The sequence below is a fragment of the Durio zibethinus genome, chromosome 25 (genome assembly GCF_047325235.1).
Source record: "Durio zibethinus cultivar Kanyao isolate XHJ-2024 chromosome 25, ASM4732523v1, whole genome shotgun sequence".
NCBI classification, from domain to species: Eukaryota; Viridiplantae; Streptophyta; class Magnoliopsida; order Malvales; family Malvaceae; genus Durio; species Durio zibethinus.
This window is the reverse complement of record NC_143186.1, coordinates 12,105,034-12,125,514: the sequence shown is the minus strand read 5'-3', so window position 1 is coordinate 12,125,514 and position 20,481 is coordinate 12,105,034. Positions and strand designations below refer to the sequence as shown.

General features: G+C 34.0%; 1 protein-coding gene and 1 pseudogene across 1 annotated transcript; both read left to right on the top strand.

Annotated features, from left to right (window-relative positions):
• The first annotated feature begins 615 nt into the window (after positions 1 to 615).
• LOC149511634 (rust resistance kinase Lr10 pseudogene) lies at positions 616 to 1,416 on the top strand (annotated as a pseudogene).
• An 838-nt stretch (positions 1,417 to 2,254) lies between these two features.
• Positions 2,255 to 5,789, top strand: LOC111276313 (LEAF RUST 10 DISEASE-RESISTANCE LOCUS RECEPTOR-LIKE PROTEIN KINASE-like 2.7). Its single transcript, XM_089754661.1, has 4 exons — positions 2,255 to 3,019; positions 3,706 to 3,803; positions 3,912 to 3,941; positions 4,956 to 5,789. Exons 1-4 carry the CDS (start codon positions 2,328 to 2,330, stop codon positions 5,765 to 5,767), a joined length of 1,632 nt encoding a protein of 543 aa, XP_089610787.1. The 5' UTR covers positions 2,255 to 2,327; the 3' UTR covers positions 5,768 to 5,789.
• The last annotated feature ends 14,692 nt before the right edge of the window (positions 5,790 to 20,481 follow it).

The following is a 20,481-nucleotide window of genomic DNA, read 5'->3' as shown; positions in this document are numbered from 1 at the left end:
ATGCTTGTTTTCTTGCCTGAGCTGAACTCGTTGGTCTTTGCTAATATCCTTGTCTCCAATTCCTCTGAAATTTTAGGATGCTAAGACCGAAACTTCCATTGTTTTGCCTCCTTGCCCTTGCTTTCTCTCTATTCCCTGATGCTTGCGTCGCGAGACCCAAGCACTGTGGCTCAACTTTCCGTGGAAATATTACTATTTGATATCCTTTTCGATTAAATAGCCAGCCTCACAAATGTGCTCACAAGATGGATTATTATTAATAATTTTAATATATTTTAATAATAAATAATTTTTAATATTTTAATAGTTATATTAATATTATTTAAAAAAATAAAATTTTTAAAAAACAATAGAAATAAAAAAATATTTTTCATTAACTCATCCAAATAATAAAAGTTTCTGTCAATTTAAAAAATATAAATATTTTTTAAAAATTATTTTTCGAAAGTTATTTTTTGTGAAACAAACTAAACCTAAATTAGGTCAATAAAGTTGCTAAGCAAATCGAAAGCTGATGGCCAAGATTTCATTAGTGAAGTTGCAACTATTGGAAGGATACATCATATTAATGTGGTGCAACTTATTGGATTTTGTGTGGAGGGATCAAAACAAGCACTTTTATATGATTTTATGATAAATGGATCCTTAGATAAAATCATACTTTCAACAAACAATAACACTTTGAATTGGTAAAGAACAGTTGAGATTGCTTTGGGAGTGGCTTGAGGTATTGAATATTTGCATAGAGGTTGTGAAATGCAAATTCTACATTTTGACATCAAGCCACATAACATTCTTCTGGATGAGCAATTCACTCCCAAAGTTTCAGATTTTGGCCTCGCAAAATTGTTTTCAGTGGATGACAGCATCGTCTCTCTCACAGCAGCACGAGGTACACTAGGATACATTGCTCCTGAGTTGTTTTACAAAAACATTGGAGGCATTTCATATAAAACAGATTTTTATAGTTTTGGAATGATGTTAATTGAAATGGTGGGAAGGAGGAAAAACATGAATCCATTTGCAGAACATTCCAGTCAAATTTATTTTCCATCATGGGTTTATGATCAACTTGATCAAGGAGATGACATAGAGGTTGGATATGTGACAGAAAGTGAAAACAAAATTATGAAGAAAAGTTGATAGTTGCCTTTTGGTGCATACAGATGAAGCCTGCAAATCGTCCTTCAATGGGCAAAGTCCTGGAGATGCTCGAAAGTGAAGTTAAGCTCCTTGAAATGCCTCCCAAGCCTTTTCTACTTTCTGTCGAAATGGCAACTAAACATAGTGAGAATTCAATGACAACCACATCACTTAGTCCTGGGAATATTTTGTAAGTGACTACTTAAGTTATGCAATATTGTCTCAAAATTTGTTATGTATACAGATACTGATATACTACTTTTAATTTTCAAAATTATTTAATTTTTGTAACCCCGTTTATATAATAATCTTATATATACGTGGGATCAAATTGGGATATAAATATTTAAATAAACAATAGAAAAATTAAGGCTTGAAATGAAATCTTTGAATTAAAATCTTTGAATTATTTAATTTTAATTCAACGTTTTTTTTATAGTTAAGCCAAAAATCAAGAGCAATATGTATTGGTGATGAAGAAATTATTAAAACATGGTGCCTTTTGAGATGTAATAAACCCCCAAAAAATTATATGATAATTAAGTATTATTTATATTATTGTGTGTAAATGGGTCTTTTATGGGCTAGAATTTAAAAAACGTTATAGGGTATGCCGGTAATAACAAAACTCTCCTACTAAATTGGCAGTATTATACGTATACTCACACATGCACTAGAATATTTGAATTTGTGATAAAAATTTTTAAATTTTTTATTTTATAATTTATGTTTTGAAAGCCAATATCGTTTTAAATAATTTTGTTGATATTCTATTGAAGGGTTGTAGTGATCTCCCTACCCTGCGGGCTTACACTGATGAATTACAAAGATATTTTTTTTTGGTTGGATCACGATTTTTTATTTAAAATTATCAGTATTTAATTCTTAAATGATCATATGATTGTTGACGTTTGTGGAATTTTTTTGGTTCTTCATTGATGGTGTGGAAAATCAGTACCCACGAGATGTGACTGGCTTAGTGTTAACGTATTTTATGGTTTGGATTTAATTAGTTGACTGACTTTTGAAATCGAGGAAGACGTTTTCTTTGTTTTTTTTATGATAAAGGAAGACTTTGTTTCCAATATATAAGATGAAGACAACAGAATTCTTCACTAATTGGCTTGCCTAAATTTAATTAAAACGAGTCCCTTAATCTCCTTCTCTCCCACTGGAACTTTAGGATGCAGAGAACAAAACTTCCATTATTTTGCCCATTATTTTGCCTCTTGGCCCTTGCTTTTTCGCTGTTGTTCCCCCATGCTTGCCTTGCTAGAGGCATACACAAAAATTGTGTCTCTAAGTTCTGTGGAAGCGTTAATATCAGTTACCCTTTTAGATTAAAAACCCAGCCTCGAAGCTGTGGTTTTAAAGGGTTTGAGCTAGTGTGCGAGAATGACCGTACAATTTTTCCCATGAAATATGGGAATTTCTATGTCCAAAATATCTCTTATCTTCACCAAACGATTCATCTTCTAGACGTGAATCTTGTCAAGGACAATTGTTCCATTCCTCATAGTTCCATTCCTGAGTACCCTACTTCAGGACTCTCTGTACTTAGCAAGATGTATCTGGTAAATTGCAGGATGAAGATGAACAACTCTAGGGTTTACATCGATGCTTCTCGTTGCACCAATCGCTCTCCCTCTCCAACTCCACCTGCTAATTTCTTTTATTTTTTGGATGGAGGAACAGCACCGTCTAATTTCCATCAGTCATGCACAGTTGAAGCCCAGGTTCCGATCATGGTTTTTAATATAAGGGGCCTCTCTACTGTTGACATTTACAAAGAGCTGATGATGGGCGTCCACCTCTTATTTGACACTAACGCTTTTGCCGGTTATAGTTTCTTGGTTTGGAACTCGGTTGTTAACGTGTGAGGATTTTTTTAGTGTTACAAATAGATATTTAGAGCCTTTTAGCTTATGAAAAATATATACTCTTCATTTCAATCGAATGTCCAACTTCAACTAATTTTGACCCTAATTTTTTATGATATCGTGGGAAACTATAAAATTTTTTTAAAAAATTGAGTTTAAGATTTCTCAAAACTTTATATTTTAAAATTCTACTAGAGTTTTGTTTGACTGAAAAAATTTGAAAATAAACAGAGGGATTATTATTTTTATCTCTGTATATAAATTTATAAACATAAATCCCATTTCATCGTTTCCAGAATTTAAACCTAATATTTTCGTATTGAACTCTCAAATTTTTATCGTTGTAGAGCCTATTTAGAACTTTAGTTATTTGCTTAATTTTACTGTTTAGAGTAAAAATTTAAATTAAGGAATTTAAAACATTTTGAACACTAATTAAAGATTTTATCTCTGTATATAAATTTGTAAACATAAATCCCATCTCATTTTCCAGAATTTAAACCTAATATTTTCGTATTGAACTCTCAAATTTTTATCGTTGTAGAGCCTATTTAGAACTTTAGTTATTTGCTTAATTTTACTGTTTAGAGTAAAAATTTAAATTAAGGAATTTAAAACATTTTGAACACTAATTAAAGATTAACAGTTTTGATGTTTTTTGTTGAATGAAAATTAATTTTAGATTGAAATCGTTGGCCTACGTATTGTTGATTCCGATTGTAGCATATATCGCAAACAACCTGGCTTTCATCGGTATTTTGCCAGCTTTCTCAAATAAAGGTATTCTTTTGGCAATTCATTGGTATTTTAATTATTGCAATTAATTTGCCTTTGCATTTCTAGTATCTAATAATACTTATATTTTTGGTATTGGTAATGTTTGAGCAGGAATCGAGGTTCTTTGTGTTGCAATAACAGGTAAATTAATTTTTTTAAAAATATTAATAAGTAAGTTTGAGGGTTGATAATTATATATTAATTAAGTGTTATCATTTGATTCATTAATAAAGTATAGTACTTATATATTAAAAATGCATCCAATATAAACTCTTTTCATTAATATTTGTATTTGATACATTATCAGTATATAAATCTTATATATTGTTTGTGAATAAATGATGATACTTTATTAATGATGTGATTTTAGATGCATTATTAATAATTTTTTTAAAAAAATTTATTTTTTTATATTCATTTTTATGGTTGATTTTTTTCATTAATATGATGTTATCATTTGATTTATTGATAATATATAAAATCTATATAACGAGAGTACATCAAATATAAACTCTTGCTTTATTACTATTACTATGAAATTCTAGAGCTACATTTATAATACAGCATCCTAATTTAGAGGAATTTAAAATTCAAGATACAATATATATTATTAAAGTATGTTTTAATAATATACTCTATTCAAGTATATTTTAAAAAATTTAAAAATTTAATGTAATAAAAATAATTCTCTTTTAATATCGTTAATAAAATTTAAAACTCAATCGATCATGCATAAATAATATATAAATTAAAATTTAAGAGTTTATTTGGGTGTAAATTAAAAAATAAAAATTTATTTAAATATAAAAAGGGGAACTCATCTAAATAAAGTGATAAAGATCAAGAAATTGTTTATTATTTTAACCGAATACTTAAATATATGAGAATGCATAAAAGAGGCTCCTAGAAAGAATTAAACAGCTGCATAAATGGAAAATCCACTATAAATGATTCATAAAAATTTTGAATTACATTAATTGATTATTTTAGTTGTGAATTTTTATAATGCTAAGATGTTTATTGTCCGAAACAAATATATATATATATATATATATATATCCACATTAAATTTATTAGTAAATGGCATATTCATATGTTCTACGGTATATTGCCGAATTAATTGATTTCTTTTTATGTTTTTTTTTTGATAAACAGGAATTATATTACTTAGAGCTTTTTTGGGTATGTGTGGCTTGATTGCACTTATTATATGCAAATTAAAAAGGAGACATTTGTCGGTGGATGATGCTATTGAGAATTTTCTACAGAGTCAAAACAATCTAATGCCTATAAGATATTCTTATTCTGAAATAAGGAAAATGACAGCAAATTTCAAGCATAAATTAGGTCAAGGAGGTTATGGCTCTGTGTTTAAAGGAAAACTTCGAAGCGGCCAACTTGTTGCAATAAAATTGTTAACCAAATTAAAAGCTGATGGCCAAGATTTCATTAGTGAAGTTGCAACTATCGGAAGGATACATCATGTTAATGTGGTGCGACTTATTGGATTTTGTGTGGAGGGATCAAAACAGGCACTTGTATATGATTTCATGATAAATGGATCCTTAGATAAAATCATATTTTCAACAGACAATAACACTTTGAATTGGCAAAAAACGTTTGAGATTGCTTTAGAAGTGGCTCGAGGTATTGAATATTTGCATAGAGGTTGTGAAATGCAAATTCTACATTTTGATATCAAGCCACATAACATTCTTCTGGATGAGAACTTTACTCCAAAAGTTTCAGATTTTGGCCTCGCAAAATTGTATTCAGTGGATGATAGCATCGTCTCTCTCACAGCAGCACGAGGTACACTAGGATACATTGCTCCTAAGTTTTTTTACAAAAACATTGGAGGCATTTCATATAAAGCAGATGTTTATAGTTTTGGAATGATGTTAATTGAAATGGTTGGAAAGAGGAAGAACTCGGATCCATTTGCAGAACATTCGAGTCAAATATGATATTTGAATTATGAATCTTAAAATTTGTGTTATGCAATGAGCCTTAAAATTTTACCAAGTAATTAGTTATTGAAAATTATTCTCAATTGACTCTAATACTTTTAGCAGAAAATTGAGAAAATTCCCTCACCTCAAGAGTATGCAAGAAAAACTATTGTTTCACTTGCAGAGGCTCCATTGTCGGATTATTTAAAGAAAAATCAAAATCAAAATCAAAATAAAAAGGAAGACAAGAATGATTGTTCTTGTGCAGGGAAAATTGATACTTTCAACTTTTCCCCAAAAATATTTTTTAAAAAAATTTTGATTTTAAAAAAAAATTGATACTTTCAACTTTTCCTCAAAAATATTTTTGGAAACTTTGATTTTCAAGGGAAATTGATACTTTCAACTTCTCCCTAAAAATATTTTTTTTTGAAAATTTTGATTTTCAAGGAAAATTGATACTTTCAACTTTTCCTCAAAAATAATTTAGGAAACTTTGATTTTCAAGGGAAATTGATACTTTCAACTTCTCCCTAAAAATTTTTTTTTTTGAAAATTTTGATTTTCAAGGAAAATTGATACTTTCAACTTTTCCTCAAAAATAATTTAGGAAACTTTGATTTTCAAGAAAAATTGATACTTTCAACATTTTCTCAAAAACTTTTTTTTGAAAATTTTATTTTTAAGGAAAATTGATACTTTCAACTTTTCCCCAAAAATATTTTTTTTTGAAAATTTTGATTTTCAAGAAAAATTGATACTTTCAACTTTTCCCAAAAAATATTTTTTTTTATTTTTATTTAAAGAAAATAAAATAATAAAACAAAATAACAGTGAAAATAAAAAAAAAGAAAAGTAAAACAAAAATAAAAAATAAAATAAAATAAAAGTAAAAAGAATACTAAATAAACCTAATCTAATAAATAAAAAAAAAAAAACCTGGAGCGGCTCGGCTCGGCTCAACTTAAGGAAGAGAAAATGGCTAGGAGAAGCGGCTTGGAACCTTGATTCGGCTCGACTATCGGCTCGGAGGGGAAGACACGCGCGGGTCAGGAAGCGGGTCGACGCTGGGGTCGGGTCGGATCTCAACAAAACGCACGGATCTTCTGGCTCACTTAAGGTAAAAACGACATCGTTTTGGGAGGGTATATAACGTTTTTCCCTCTATTTTTTGACAGAAAGCTCCTCCCCTCTCTCTCTCTTCTTCCTTTTTCCTCTCGCTTCTCTCTAAACAATCAAAGAACTCCGGTTGAATGTTCACCAGATTCTGGAAAATCTCACCGAAATCTGAGTTTTTTGCCAGAAGTTCACCGAAAAGTTGGTCGATTTCTGGGATCCTTCACCGAAAACTGGGCAGCTCGTCGAAAACTTCAAAGTTGGCCAGAATTTTCGTCAAAAAATGTAACTTTCGTCGAAAAATTCAACCGGAATCTGGAATTTTCCAGAAATTCCCAGAAAAAAAAATCTTCAAAAATCTCCAAAAAATTTCTGTTAATTTCCAGAACCCTTTTAAACCTTTTCTTAGCCTTCAAAAATTTTCTACACACCCCTTTTCTTTCAAATTAGTAGCTTTTGCTCACTGGTTTTCTGTGTGTCCTTTGCTTTTGTATTCTGTATCATTTATAGGGATTGATCAGAAGAGTTTCTGATCAATTCCTACTCCTTTTTGGACGGAGATTCAATCTTTGAATCCAATCTAGACTCTGATTGAATCCCCATTCTCAGTAGGATTCTTCAACAGAATTCAATTTCAGCCCCCAAAAAAAAAGAGAAAAAAAAAGAAATCTGATAAACGAGAAAAAAATCAGATAAACGAAAAAAGAGGAAAAAAAATAACAGATAATTAAAAATAATAATAAGATAAATAAAAAATACTACAAGATAAATAAAAAAGTAATAAATAAATTATAATAATAAATATATAACTAGATAAATAACATACATATATAGATATTAACAGAAAAAAAATAAATAAAGATATACATATATTAATACATAGTAATAATAAATAAATAATAAATACATATAATACAAAAGAGAAAAAAAATAAAAATAAAAATAAAAAATACACAATAAAAAAATAAATTGGGCTTACCCATTTGGACCAGGCCCAATTGATCCGGGCCTAGACCAAATTGGGTGTCTACAGCTGCCCCTCTTTGCACATTTTCTGTGAAACAGAAATTGCGCAAAGATGTAGACACCCAATCGAATCTCAACTCGACCTTTTTACTTTTTTTGTTTTTTTTTTTTTGTTTTTGATCAAAGCTCCTCTAAACAGAGGCTCAACGACTTTGAGAAATATAAATGGCTCCTCTAATCAGAGGCTCAACGACTTTGAAAAAATAAATTGCTCCTCTAAACAGAGGCACCACGACTTTAAAAAGTAAAATGCTCCTCTAAACAGAGGCACCACGACTTTGAAAAGTAAATTGCTCCTCTAAATAGAGGCACCACGACTTTTGAAAATAAAATTACTCCTTGACAATCATGTCCAAAGGAGTTGAAAGTTGTGTTTGAAGAAATTTCAAGAGATCATGCCCAAAGGACTTATAAATCAACCCTGATACCAAAAGACATCCTATTTCAAGGATTAGGACCTTACCTAACAAGTTTCTTCTCAAATTGCAAAATATCTTCATATCTGTCTTCTCTATGTGGGATGTTGAAACACCCATGTTTCTTGAATTTATACACTATACTTTCCTGAAAGTAATGCATGCTATGCAATGCATATGAATTTCAATGCATGCTATGCAGATGTTGGCTAATTAATTCCTATTCAATGTATGGTACTCAAGTTTTTCAAGCTTTTTTTTTTTTTAGGCATCAAGCCTTTTGATTCTTCAGAGATCCAATTACACTGCTATTCTAAGATCGAACTAGTGTAGCTCTTAATTGTCTCTTCCACTCACATTCTTCCTGTAAAAAATCTCTTCCCAGATTCAATGTCCTAATCAGGAGCTGAACATCTCGATTCTGTCTTTTTCACTTTTGATTTATTCAATGTAATGTAAAAAATCTTTCATGTTGTTATTCATTCACCTATCATTATTTCAAACTCAAAAAGTAAGAATGCATTTGTACATTTCTTCAATGGTGGGGTATTAAGAAGAAAAGAATTTGAATGTTGAGAAACAATCATAAGGAAAAGACACAAAGAATGAAATAAAATGTCTCTTATTAGCAAAATGTTGGCAAACTTTGGCCAAGAAAGAATTACAAGGATAGGTATGGGGACAAAGCCCAAAATGAACAATCAGATAATCATGATAACACATCTCAAAGTTTTTTCCGAAAACTCAACCCTTTGATGTATTTAACAACTTGAAACTCTTTCGAATTTACTAGCCTCCATATCAGTGGACTTTTAAATTCGATGTTGTATTCTACTTATCTAAGCTGCCTTTTCAGGTTTTCAACTTAGACAACCCCCTATGACTCAAATCGCCCTTTTAAGGTTTTCGCCATGAGTCTTCCTTTTTCGTTCACTTTTTCTTTTTTCTTTTTTTTTCATTTTTTCATTTTTTTCATCATTTTTCATTTTTTTCATTTTTTTTCATTTTTTTCATTTTTTCCATTTTTTCCATTTTTTCATTTTTTTATTTTTTTCAAGCATAGTATTTCCTCACAGCATCAGAATTTATAGGATGGGGCAAATCATTTCCATCCATCTCAGTCAGTATCAGCGCTCCACCCAAAAAAGCATGTCTCACCACATACGGTCCTTCCCAATTCAGAGTCCATTTTCCTCTACTATCGTGCTGGATTGAGAGAATTCTTTTCAAAACCAACTCTCCTTCTCGAAAGCAACGAGGCCGAATCTTCTTATCATGAGCCCTCATCATTCTTCTTTGATATAGCTGATCATGGCACAACGCAATCAATCTCTTTTCTTCTATGAAATTTAACTGCTCATAACGCTCTCGAATCCATTAGCTTCTTTCAACTCGACTTCTTTTAAGACTCTCAAATAGGGGATCTTTACTTTTACTGGTAGTACAGCTTTCATCCCATAAACCAAAGAAAATGGGGTTACCCTAGTAGAGGTGCGAACTGACGTTCGGTATGCATGCAATGCAAATGGTAACTTCTCATGCCAATTTTTGATAGTCTTGATCATCTTCTTCAAAATTCTCATTATGTTCTTATTAGCTGCCTCAACTGCCCCATTCATTTTCGGATGGTATGGTGCCGAGTTATGATGCTTGATCTTATATTGAGCACATATTTCTTGCATCATCTTACTATTTAAATTCTTGGCATTGTCTGAAATAATTCTCTCCGAAAGTCCATATCTACAGATGATCTATTTCTTTATGAACTTGCAAACCATGAAACGTGTCACATTTGCATATGATACTGCTTCTACCCATTTTGTGAAGTAATCTATCATCACAAAAATGAATCTGTGCCCGTTAGAAGACTTTGGGGTGATTGGACCAATGACATCCATGCCCCACATTGAAAATGGCCATAGTGGTGCCATAACATGTAAAGCAGATGGTGGAGCATGGATCTTATCAGCATATATTTGACATTTATGGCATTTACGTGCATAATTAATGCAATCATTCTCCATCTTCAACCAGTAATATCCCGTTCTCATGATCTGTCTTGCCATCATATGTCCACTAGTATGTGCCTTACATATTCTATCATGCACCTCTTTAATGATTTTCTTTGCTTCAGTCTCATTTACGCACCTCAATAATACTTGATCCTTGCTTCTTTTGTATAGGACATCCCCATCCAGGAAAAAGCTTATAGCCAATCTTCGGATGACCCTTTTATCATTTTTTATTGCTTGAACTGGAAACTGCTGATCTTTGACATACTGTAAGATGTCATAATACCAGGGCTTTCCATCTTCTTCTCCCTCTACATTAGAACAATAAGCTGGTATATCTTTAACATCTAACTTGATGGGCTGAATGTCGGTATTATCATTAATTCGAATCATCGCAGCCAGAGTAGCCAATGCATCAGCAATCAAATTTTCTTCTCGGGGTAAGTGATCAAACTGGATATCTTCAAATTGTTTCGTCAACTCTAGAATATACTTATGATACAGAACGAGTTTTAAATCTCTCGTCTCTCATTCTTCTTTCAACTGATATATAACTAGAGTTGAGTCTCCAAACATTTTTAGTACCTTCACTCTTCTATCTATAGCAGCTTGTAGGCCCATGACACATGTCTCATATTCAGCAATGTTATTTGTGCAATTGAAATTTAACCTCGCTGTTACAGGACAATATTATTCTTCTAGAGAAATCAAAATTACCCCAATTTCATGCCCCAAGGCATTAGCAGCTCCATCAAAGTACATTCTCTAACATTTTTCTACATGCTCCCCTTCCTCCGGTTGGGAAATAGTCATTAAGTCTTTGTCAGGGAATTCCAGCTTCATCGACTCATAGTCTTCAGTAGCACGATCTGTAAGGAATTCTGTTATAACGCCTCTTTTTTATTACTTTTTGGCTCACGTATATAATATCGTATTTCGAGAGCATTACTTGCCATCTAACGATTCTCTCAGATAAAGAAGGTTTCTCGAAGATATACTTAATTGGATCCAGTTTCGCTATGAGCCATGTAATATGATAGAGCATATACTGTCTGAGTCTTTTGGCAGTCCACGCTAATGCACAACACATTTTCTCCAATGAAGAATACTTGGATTCATATTCAGTGAACTTTTTACTCAGATAGTAAATAGCTCTCTCCTTTCGGCTGGCCTCGTCTTGCTGTCCCAGCATACATCCCATTGAATTTTCACATACGGTTAAGTATAAGATTAAAGGTTTCACTGAAACAGGTGGCACCAATACTGGAGGGTTCGATAAATATTGCTTAATTTTATCAAACGCCTCTTGACATTCTTCATTCCATTTTTCAGGATTATCTTTACGAAGAAGCTTAAATATGGGATCACATTTGTAAGTAAGCTGAGAGATGAACCGAGAAATGTAGTTCAATCTCCCCAAAAAATCTCGAACTTCTTTTAGTGTGCTGGGAGGTGACAAATTCTGGATGGCCCGTATCTTATCGGGATCGACTTCAATTCCTTTTTCACTGACCACAAAGCCTAGCAATTTCCTTGACTTTACCCCAAAGGTGCACTTGGCTAGGTTTAATTTGAGCTGAAATTTTTTCAATCTTTCAAATAACTTTCTAAGGCTAGTAACATGATCTTCATCCTCACAAGACTTTGTAATCATATCGTCTACATACACCTCAATCTCTTTGTGCATCATGTCATGGAAGAGTGTTATCATGGCCCTTTGATATGTTGCCCCAGCATTCTTTAACCCAAAAAGCATGACTTTGTAACAAAAGGTTCCCCACATGGTCACAAAAGTAGTCTTTTCCATATCATCTGCAGCCATTTTTATCTGATTATACCCCGAGAAACCATCCATAAAAGAAAAAATCGAATGCTTAGCTGTGTTATCTACCAGTGTGTCGATATGAGGCAAAAAAAAGTTATCCTTTGGGCTAGCCTTATTCAAGTCTCGATAGTCTACACACATTCGTACTTTTCCATCTTTCTTAGGAACTGGAACTATATTGGCTACCCATTCTGGATACTTAGCCACTTGTAGAAAACCTACATCATCTTGTTTCTTCACCTCCTCTTTAATCTTTAGTAGCATTTTGGGTTTCATCCGTCTCAGTTTTTGCTGAACTAGCTTACATTCTGGCTTAAAGGTAACCTGTGCTCCACTATTTCTGTGCTCAGCCCTGGCATATCCTGGTAAAACCAAGCAAATATATCTATAAATTCTCAAAATAGATCTGCCAATCGTTGCCTATCTCCAAATGAAAGTGAAGTGCCCATTCTAACATCTTTCTTTTTTTTTTCATCTCCCAGATTCACTAAGTCCACTACCTCCTGATGAGGCTCAATTGGCTTATTCTCTTATTCAATCATCCTCATTAGGTCCGGAGGCATAACATATTCTTTAAAATTTTCTTCATTGTCAAGTTCATCAGTGTTAATTGAATTCTCAAAGCTAACCTCTTGATTGTTATCATGATTATCTTCATGTTCATTTAAAGACCTGCAATTGAATGAAATGGGATATGTTGGCAAGATGTGATTGGAGAGATGAAAATAATGAAGACACAAGAAGAAATGAATGAAAATGCATACTTCCTAATTTTTATTAAAAATAATAAATGATGAATGGCCCGAACAAAAAAGATCACCCCAATGCCTTGGGCAATAGCTATTGGGATGTTACAATTACATTGCATCTAAATCAAAAGTCAAAGGCATCTCGATGGCACTTCAATTATTAAGCTCAAAATCTGGTGGACAAAGGCGAACCCACTCCTCTTGATTAATCCCCACTTCATCTTCAACAGCATTAATGGCTAACTGGGCAAAATCGTCTTCCACACTTTTTCTTGCATATGGGTACATGAATCCTCCAAGTTTGAAGGTTTCATATAAATGTGGGATAAACATCAGTCTTGCTGTCTTTCTTGATGGCCTTCTTTTGACTTCCCACTCTGCCATCTCATAGCCTAGGCCTACCCTGTCGTTATTGTCTATTGTTATCGGAGGCTCTTTAATTCCCTGCAAGTTTTTGCCTAGCCTAAGTCCTGGATACCAACCCTTGTTGATGACTTGGCTCACCACTATTTTTGAAAAAGGTTAATTTTAAAATTTTTCACCTACAAAATTGACCAATTCAAAAGATCGATAGGAGCATTCCAATGCTTCTTCGACAGCCTCTACGTATGGAGTGTTCAATGGTTGGGTCACTAGCATGTCTTCCTCCCCAACTACCACTACCAATTGACCTTCTACATTGAACTTGATCTTCTAGTGCAAAGTAGAAGGCACAGCTCCTGCCATGTGAATCCATGGTCTTTCTAACAGATAGCTGTAGGATGGAGAGATATCCATCACTTAAAATTTTATATTGAAGGTGCATGGCCCAATTTGTAAAGACATTTCAATATCCTTCAGGACTTCTTTTCTGGTCCCATCAAAGGCTCTCACAATCATCTCACTATCCCTCATATGAGAATAATCAATGGGTAGCCTTGCCAAAGTTGACATAGGTATGACGTTGATAGCAGAGCCATTATCGATAAGGACCTTGGCTATAATATGGCTCTTGCACTTGACTGTGATATATAGAGCCTTGGCATTTCTTTTTCCCTTCAAAAGAATCTCATCATCGCTGAATGAAATGTGATTTGGCATGACTAAATTTCCAGCCAGGTGGTTCACATATTCAACAGATACATTATGTGCCACGTATGCCTAATTCAACACTTTCAGTAGGGCATTTCGGTGTGGCTCTGAGTTCAGCAACAATGATAATAATGAGTTCGAGCTGACATTTTATTCAACTATTCCACAACTGAATACTCACTATGTTTTACCAGCTTTAGGAATTCATAAACCTCTATTTCTGATATTGGCTTCGACTGATCTTTTTCAGGTTCTATTTCAGGATTATTTCATCTTTCTCCTTTTTTAGCCTTCTCCCTTCTAGCTTTCTCTAGCATTTCTGAAGTGTAACATCTCCTACTTCGAGTAATGCCTCCTACACCAGTAATAATGGAAGCATCGACTTTGGAGACCTCTTCTTTCTGTCCCTGAACTAGAGTGTCACAGCCATATCTCCAGGGTACAGCTTTATCATCTTTGTAGGAAAAAAAAGTCGAGACTTTAAAAGTTACCAGCCTGGAGATGAGTTTATCTATGACTGACTTTGGTTTGTTCCCACACTGAATTGTCACTGGTTTTGGAAACAGCTTTACAAGCCTATCAGTCATGTGCACCTCAACATTCTTCAAGTCTTCTTTTTCTTCATAGATCTCCATCTGATATGAATCTAAGAGTTTTTGCACCTCTTAGTGAAACTACTCACAGGTCTCAATGGAATGGCCCATTGATCCATTATGATACTTACAACTAGTACCAGCTATATATGCTCCATGATAGCTGTGTGGACTTACCAGTTATATCATGTCTGCTTTTCGTAAAACATCGAACAGTTGGCTGAGAGGTGTCTTAATATTTGCCACTTTCTTCTTCATATGACACTCCTGTTCTTCACCTATAGCATTCACATTATGATCCGGCAAAGGATTACCACTAACATTCGACGCAGTCATCCCTCCAGTATCAAAGCAAATCATCCCATCCTTGATCAACCGTTGCACTTTATGTTTCAGGGTAGTGCAATTTTTGGTAGAGTGACCAGCAATCCCATAATGGTAATCACAGTGGGTGGTGGGATCATACCACTTAGGGTAAGGTGGCTTGAGGGGTTCCAATTTACTTGGGGCAATCAAATGACTGTTGTAGAGCTCCTTATATAATTTCGTATAAGTCATTAGAATTGGGTCAAAAATGAGTTTCTCACGAGTGGTTTGTTACTCCCGCGAGCCACCAATGGGGTTAGTTGGGCGATTTTAAGGTCTTGGGGTAGGTTGAATGTTAGGACTGTACATGGTATTTTGGGGTCTATGATGGGTTTGATATGTTTGGGGGTATGGTGGTTGTGTAAATGGTTGGTATAAGTGAAAGGAAGTGTTATTTACAACGGGGTGATATAGCAGATATTCTGGTGGTGGGTAAGGTGAATAACCTCTAAGTTGCTGTCTATCAAAGCTCACAGCCTGAGCTTCAATTTTTTTTTTCTTCGGGACTCTTTTGCTAGATGCTTCATTTCTTTTTAGCTTGCCATTCTTGATGGCACTCTCAATGATTTCTCTCGAGATTACCATATCAGTAAAATTTTTCGTTGCATTTCCTATCATCTTTTCATAATAGGGAGGTTTTAAAGTGCTAACAAACAACACTATAGTTTTTTTCTCAATCAGAGGAGGTTTTACCTGAGAAGCAACATCCCTCCACCTCTGGGCATATTCTTTAAAAGACTCGTTTACCTTTTTCTCCAGATTCTGTAAAGACAAACGATCAGGGGCCAAATCGATAATATGTCGATATTGACCGATAAAGTCATATGCCATATCGCTCCAAGAGCGAATGCGAGTTCTGTCCAGCTGAACATACCATCTAGCCGTAGAGCCAGTAAGATTATCCTGAAAAATATGCATCAAGAGTTTTTCATCATGTGCATGAGCTGCCATCTTCCTGTAATACATGGTGATGTGGGTTTTGGGACACTTTGTACCATCATATTTTTTAAATTTTGATACTTTAAACTTATGAAGAATAACCATATCAGGAACTAAACAGAGCCCAGCAGTATCAACTGACCCATAAAAGCTAAATCTTTTCACAGCCCGTAGTCTTTGCTCTAGCATGCTAATCTTGAAGCTTTTCTGAACTTCCACTGTTATCTTTTCTTTCTTCTTCTCTTTTAAATCATCTAGATCAGAAATTGGTTCTGCTACCTTTTCAGTGAAGATAGGATTTACATAGCTGTTATACTACCCTGGGTTGAAAGCTGATGGCATTCCAAGATATGTCGAATATATGAAGTGTTGTGGTGGGACCCCTTGAGTAGACTGGGCTTGAGGTGGGCCAAAACTTAGAAGATACAAAGGGTCAACCACTTCTTGTAATGGGGGAACTTGCTGGCTTGTTTTTTTTCAACTCATTTTCTTTTATTCATGTTATTAAGAGCCTTCAGAATCTTGCTTAGCTCACTTTCAATCTTCTCCTGTATTTTTTCTATCTTTTCAAATCTATGGGAATTTTTTGGCTCCATTTGCCTTGCTCTGGATCTTATGTTGTATCGATGGGCAGGGTTTTCGCTAGATGGAGCTATCCTGGAACCTTGAGTACTATATCTTAGAATTAGTAAATTTGTATGATCATCACATGGTTACTTTGTTAAGTGTAATGAATGAGAATGCAATGAATGAAAAATGCATGTATGCAAAGAACATTTACCTTAAAACGGTATTCAACTAAAAAATTTCATTTATTCCAAAAAAAACTTTGATCTATATTGAGTTTATTATCCTAGAATTATAGCCATAAAATTGTTTGATCTGTTCATACTGGGCCTTGGCTTCTTCTATGAAGTTCAACAGACGCTGTCCATGTTCTCCTACTGGGGCCACCACTTGTCTTAATGCCTCTGTCTCTTCCATCATCTCTCTTGCCTTACATACCCCTTTATGGATTTGGGTTGTTAAGTGCTCAATGTATTTCTACCTTCCTAAGTTCTCTCTTTTACCACACCAGACTTGGTATGATAATTCTCTATGTTCTCTAACCAATGCAGCAATGTGGTCTCCTTGTTCTTTCAACCTTTGACTTAGCTTGCTCAAATAATTGTTTAGCATGTTAATTTTTGCCTGTGCTTCGGTACTTTCTTCTTCTAATTTGGCATACTCTTGCTTCAGTCTTGTATTTTCCTCAGTCAGCTCGACAATGGTTATCTCTTTGGCTCTTTCTCTCACACATAACCTTTTATGTTCCTGGTATAACTTTGCTAGATCTTCAATAGTTGTATCATGTTCTCTAGCAATCTTGTGAACTTTAACTTCATAACTTTCGGCTCTACCTTTCCACTGGGCTTTTTCTTCTTGAAGCTTCTGAATCTCTTGCTTTAACTTGCTCTTTTCAGAATCAAATTCTTTTGTTGCCAGCTCTAATTCTGATGGTGTCTCTTCAAGTTTTTCTTCTGTTGGTAGTTGAGAGATTTCATAAGTGAATACCATTTCTTGTTTTCTTTTTGTTCTCCAGACCAAGTACCCTGGGGTGACTTTATCAGTGAACGGTCTAGGACTCACTCTTCGAGGATTTTTTCATGCTTTAATCATCTCATTCATCCTCTAAAATGTTTTAGGCTCACTATAAGAGAAGTCTAACTGATGAAGCCCATAAGTCATAGGAATTAACTGTTCTCCCTCAAATTGCCTTCTCACTAGGAGTGGTGCATAATTCGTCACTCCCCATAGACCCAAAAGTGGGACCACTATACTATCTCCACATTGGTATAACATAGGCTCACGATTCATCTATGGGGCCAACCATCTCACCCTGGCGCTTTTCAACTCTTGAAGGAAAGTTATCCATTCTTGTTTAGACTTCCGCTTTGACCACTCACTTTCGCAGAATTTCTTGATCGAAAAATGATTACGGATATAAAGCTTCGAGAAAGCACCATTTTCTTGTTCAAAATGGCTTTTCATCCATAAGTACAATAACTGTATGCAACCTATGAAACGTCCTCCATTCCGACGACAATAACTCAAAGATCTGATAGTCTCTGCTAATATTACCGTTGAAGGATTACAGCCATTGATCATACTCTCGAAGAAATCAACCATCGCTATCTCAATATGTCCCAAAACCTTTAGAAAGATTACCAGTCCGTATATAGCCAAGGTAAATATGTCTAACCCCGTTCTTCATTGGCATGTTGCATCAGAAACTCATGAAAAAACTTTCAAGGTAGGCAAACTTGTTCTTGTTTCTTCTTTGTATGAGAATCCACAACTTCCTTGTCTATCCCCATGAGTTGAGCCAGATTTTTACGAAATCCTGACTTATGTTTTTTGACATATATCTTGTCAGGAGTCTTGAGATGCAAACCCAACAAGATCGAATATTCTTCTATGGTGGGAGTCATATCAGCTTCATTAAAGATGAAACACTTGTATGCAGGATCCCAGAATTATGTTACAGCTCTAATTAGTTGATCATCAACAACCACTGCTAGAAAGTGTGCTATATGCCCATGTTTCTGACAAAACTGCTCTTGTCTTGACGGACTCATTTTCTTCCAGATATCAACCAAATCCTTTAAATTATTCTGTTTGAGGAGGATAGATGTTTCTTGAGACAGAGTAGAATCATACCCAATAGGCAAGCAATCTTTCATCTTCAGTTGAGTCTTTTCTGACTGGGCCCTCACTTCATTGGGTGTCCCACAAGGTGTTAATACTGATGAAGAACAAACTAAACGTTCATTGGTGTCCATAAAAAAATTTATTAAAGATCGTTTTTCAAGCAAATGTTCTTTATGCAACTTTATGATATGCGTATGAACCAATGTAAAAAAAAAAAATAAGAAAACGGTTAGTATACCCAGAAAAAGAATAAATAACTAAGTAAATTTAAACATCACACAAAGTAAGAGGGATGAATTCCATGTTTTTGGTCAATTCTAAAAGGGAAGAGTGATGGCTCTATCTATAGGTTAGGCGCTCTTAAGGTTCACTATATGCGGTTTTAGGGTCAAAGTCTAAAGGTCCTCAAATTGCTCCTTACATCCTTGTCCATCACAGACTAGTAAGGCACCATAATCCTCACCCATTACAGGCTACAAGTGAAAAAAAGTTCAATTTGAGTAGGAGTATTTCGCTAGCCACTGCGGAGGCATTAGACCTCACTAAAGCAATAGATACTTTACTCCCTCCTAGAGGGATGGAGCTCGGGTGTAGAGCTCATGTTATGCACATGCATATGAATGACATAATTAACAAAGTAAATAAACATGAATGAATAATAACACATATATACAAAAAGATTCAATTTTATTAGGCTTTTGGATAACACAAATTATTTGCTGGCCTGACTCTCAAAATCTCCAGTGGAGTCGCCAAGCTGTCATAACGTCTAGATCCAGGGATCTATCGCTAGACATTGACTTAAGGGAGTCGCCATCAATCTTTTTTATCTAGGTGCGATTGGCCACCTAAAGAATCTGTCCTTTCAGGGAACACCTAAGTTTAAGGGTCCCCAAAAGAATAGGTTCAGGTCTACTAACCAGAACAAGGTTCGGGAGTTTGGTTACGTGTGAGGAAGGTTATAGCACCTTCACAACGCCCATCAAAAGATGGTACTAGCTAAAAAAAAAAATGTTATCCAATGAGCCTTAAAATTTTACCAAGTAATTAGTTATTGGAAATTATTCTCAATTGACTCTAATACATTTAGCAGAAAATTGAAAAAATTCCCTCACCTCAAGAGTATGCAAGAAAAACTATTGTTTCACTTGCAGAGGCTCCATCGTCGGATTATTTTAAGAAAAATCAAAATCAAAATCAAAATAAAAAGGAAAAAAAGAATGATTGTTCTTGTGCAGCGAAAATTGATACTTTCAACTTTTTTCTAAAAATATTCTTTTGAAACTTTAATTTAGAGGAAAATTGATACTTTCAACTTTTCCTCAAAAATTGATTTTTTTGAAAATTTATTTTTAAGGAAAATTGATACTTTCAACTTTTCCCTAAAAGTATTTTTTTTGAAAATTTTGATTTTCAAGGAAAATTGATACTTTCAACTTCTCCCTAAAAATATTTTTTTTGAAAATTTTGATTTTCTAGGAAAATTGATACTTTCAACTTTTCCCCAAAAATATTTTTTTTTGAAAATTTTGATTTTCAAGAAAAATTGATACTTTCAACTTTTCCTCAAAAATATTTTTGGAAACTTTGATTTTCAAGAAAAATTGATACTTTCAACTTTTCCCCAAAAATATTTTTTTTTATTTTTATTTAAAGAAAATAAAATAATAAAACAAAATAACAGTGAAAATAAAAAAAATAAAGAAAAGTAAAACAAAAATAAAAAAATAAAATAAAGGTAAAAAGAATACTAAATAAACCTAATCTAATAAATAAAAAAATTCAAAAAAAAAAAAAACCTGGAGCGGCTCGGAGTACGGGTCGGCTCGGCTCGACTATCGACTCGGAGGGGAAGACACGCGCGGGTCAAGAAACGGGTTGACTTTCGGGTCGGGTCGGATCTCGGCAAAACGCGCGGATCCTCT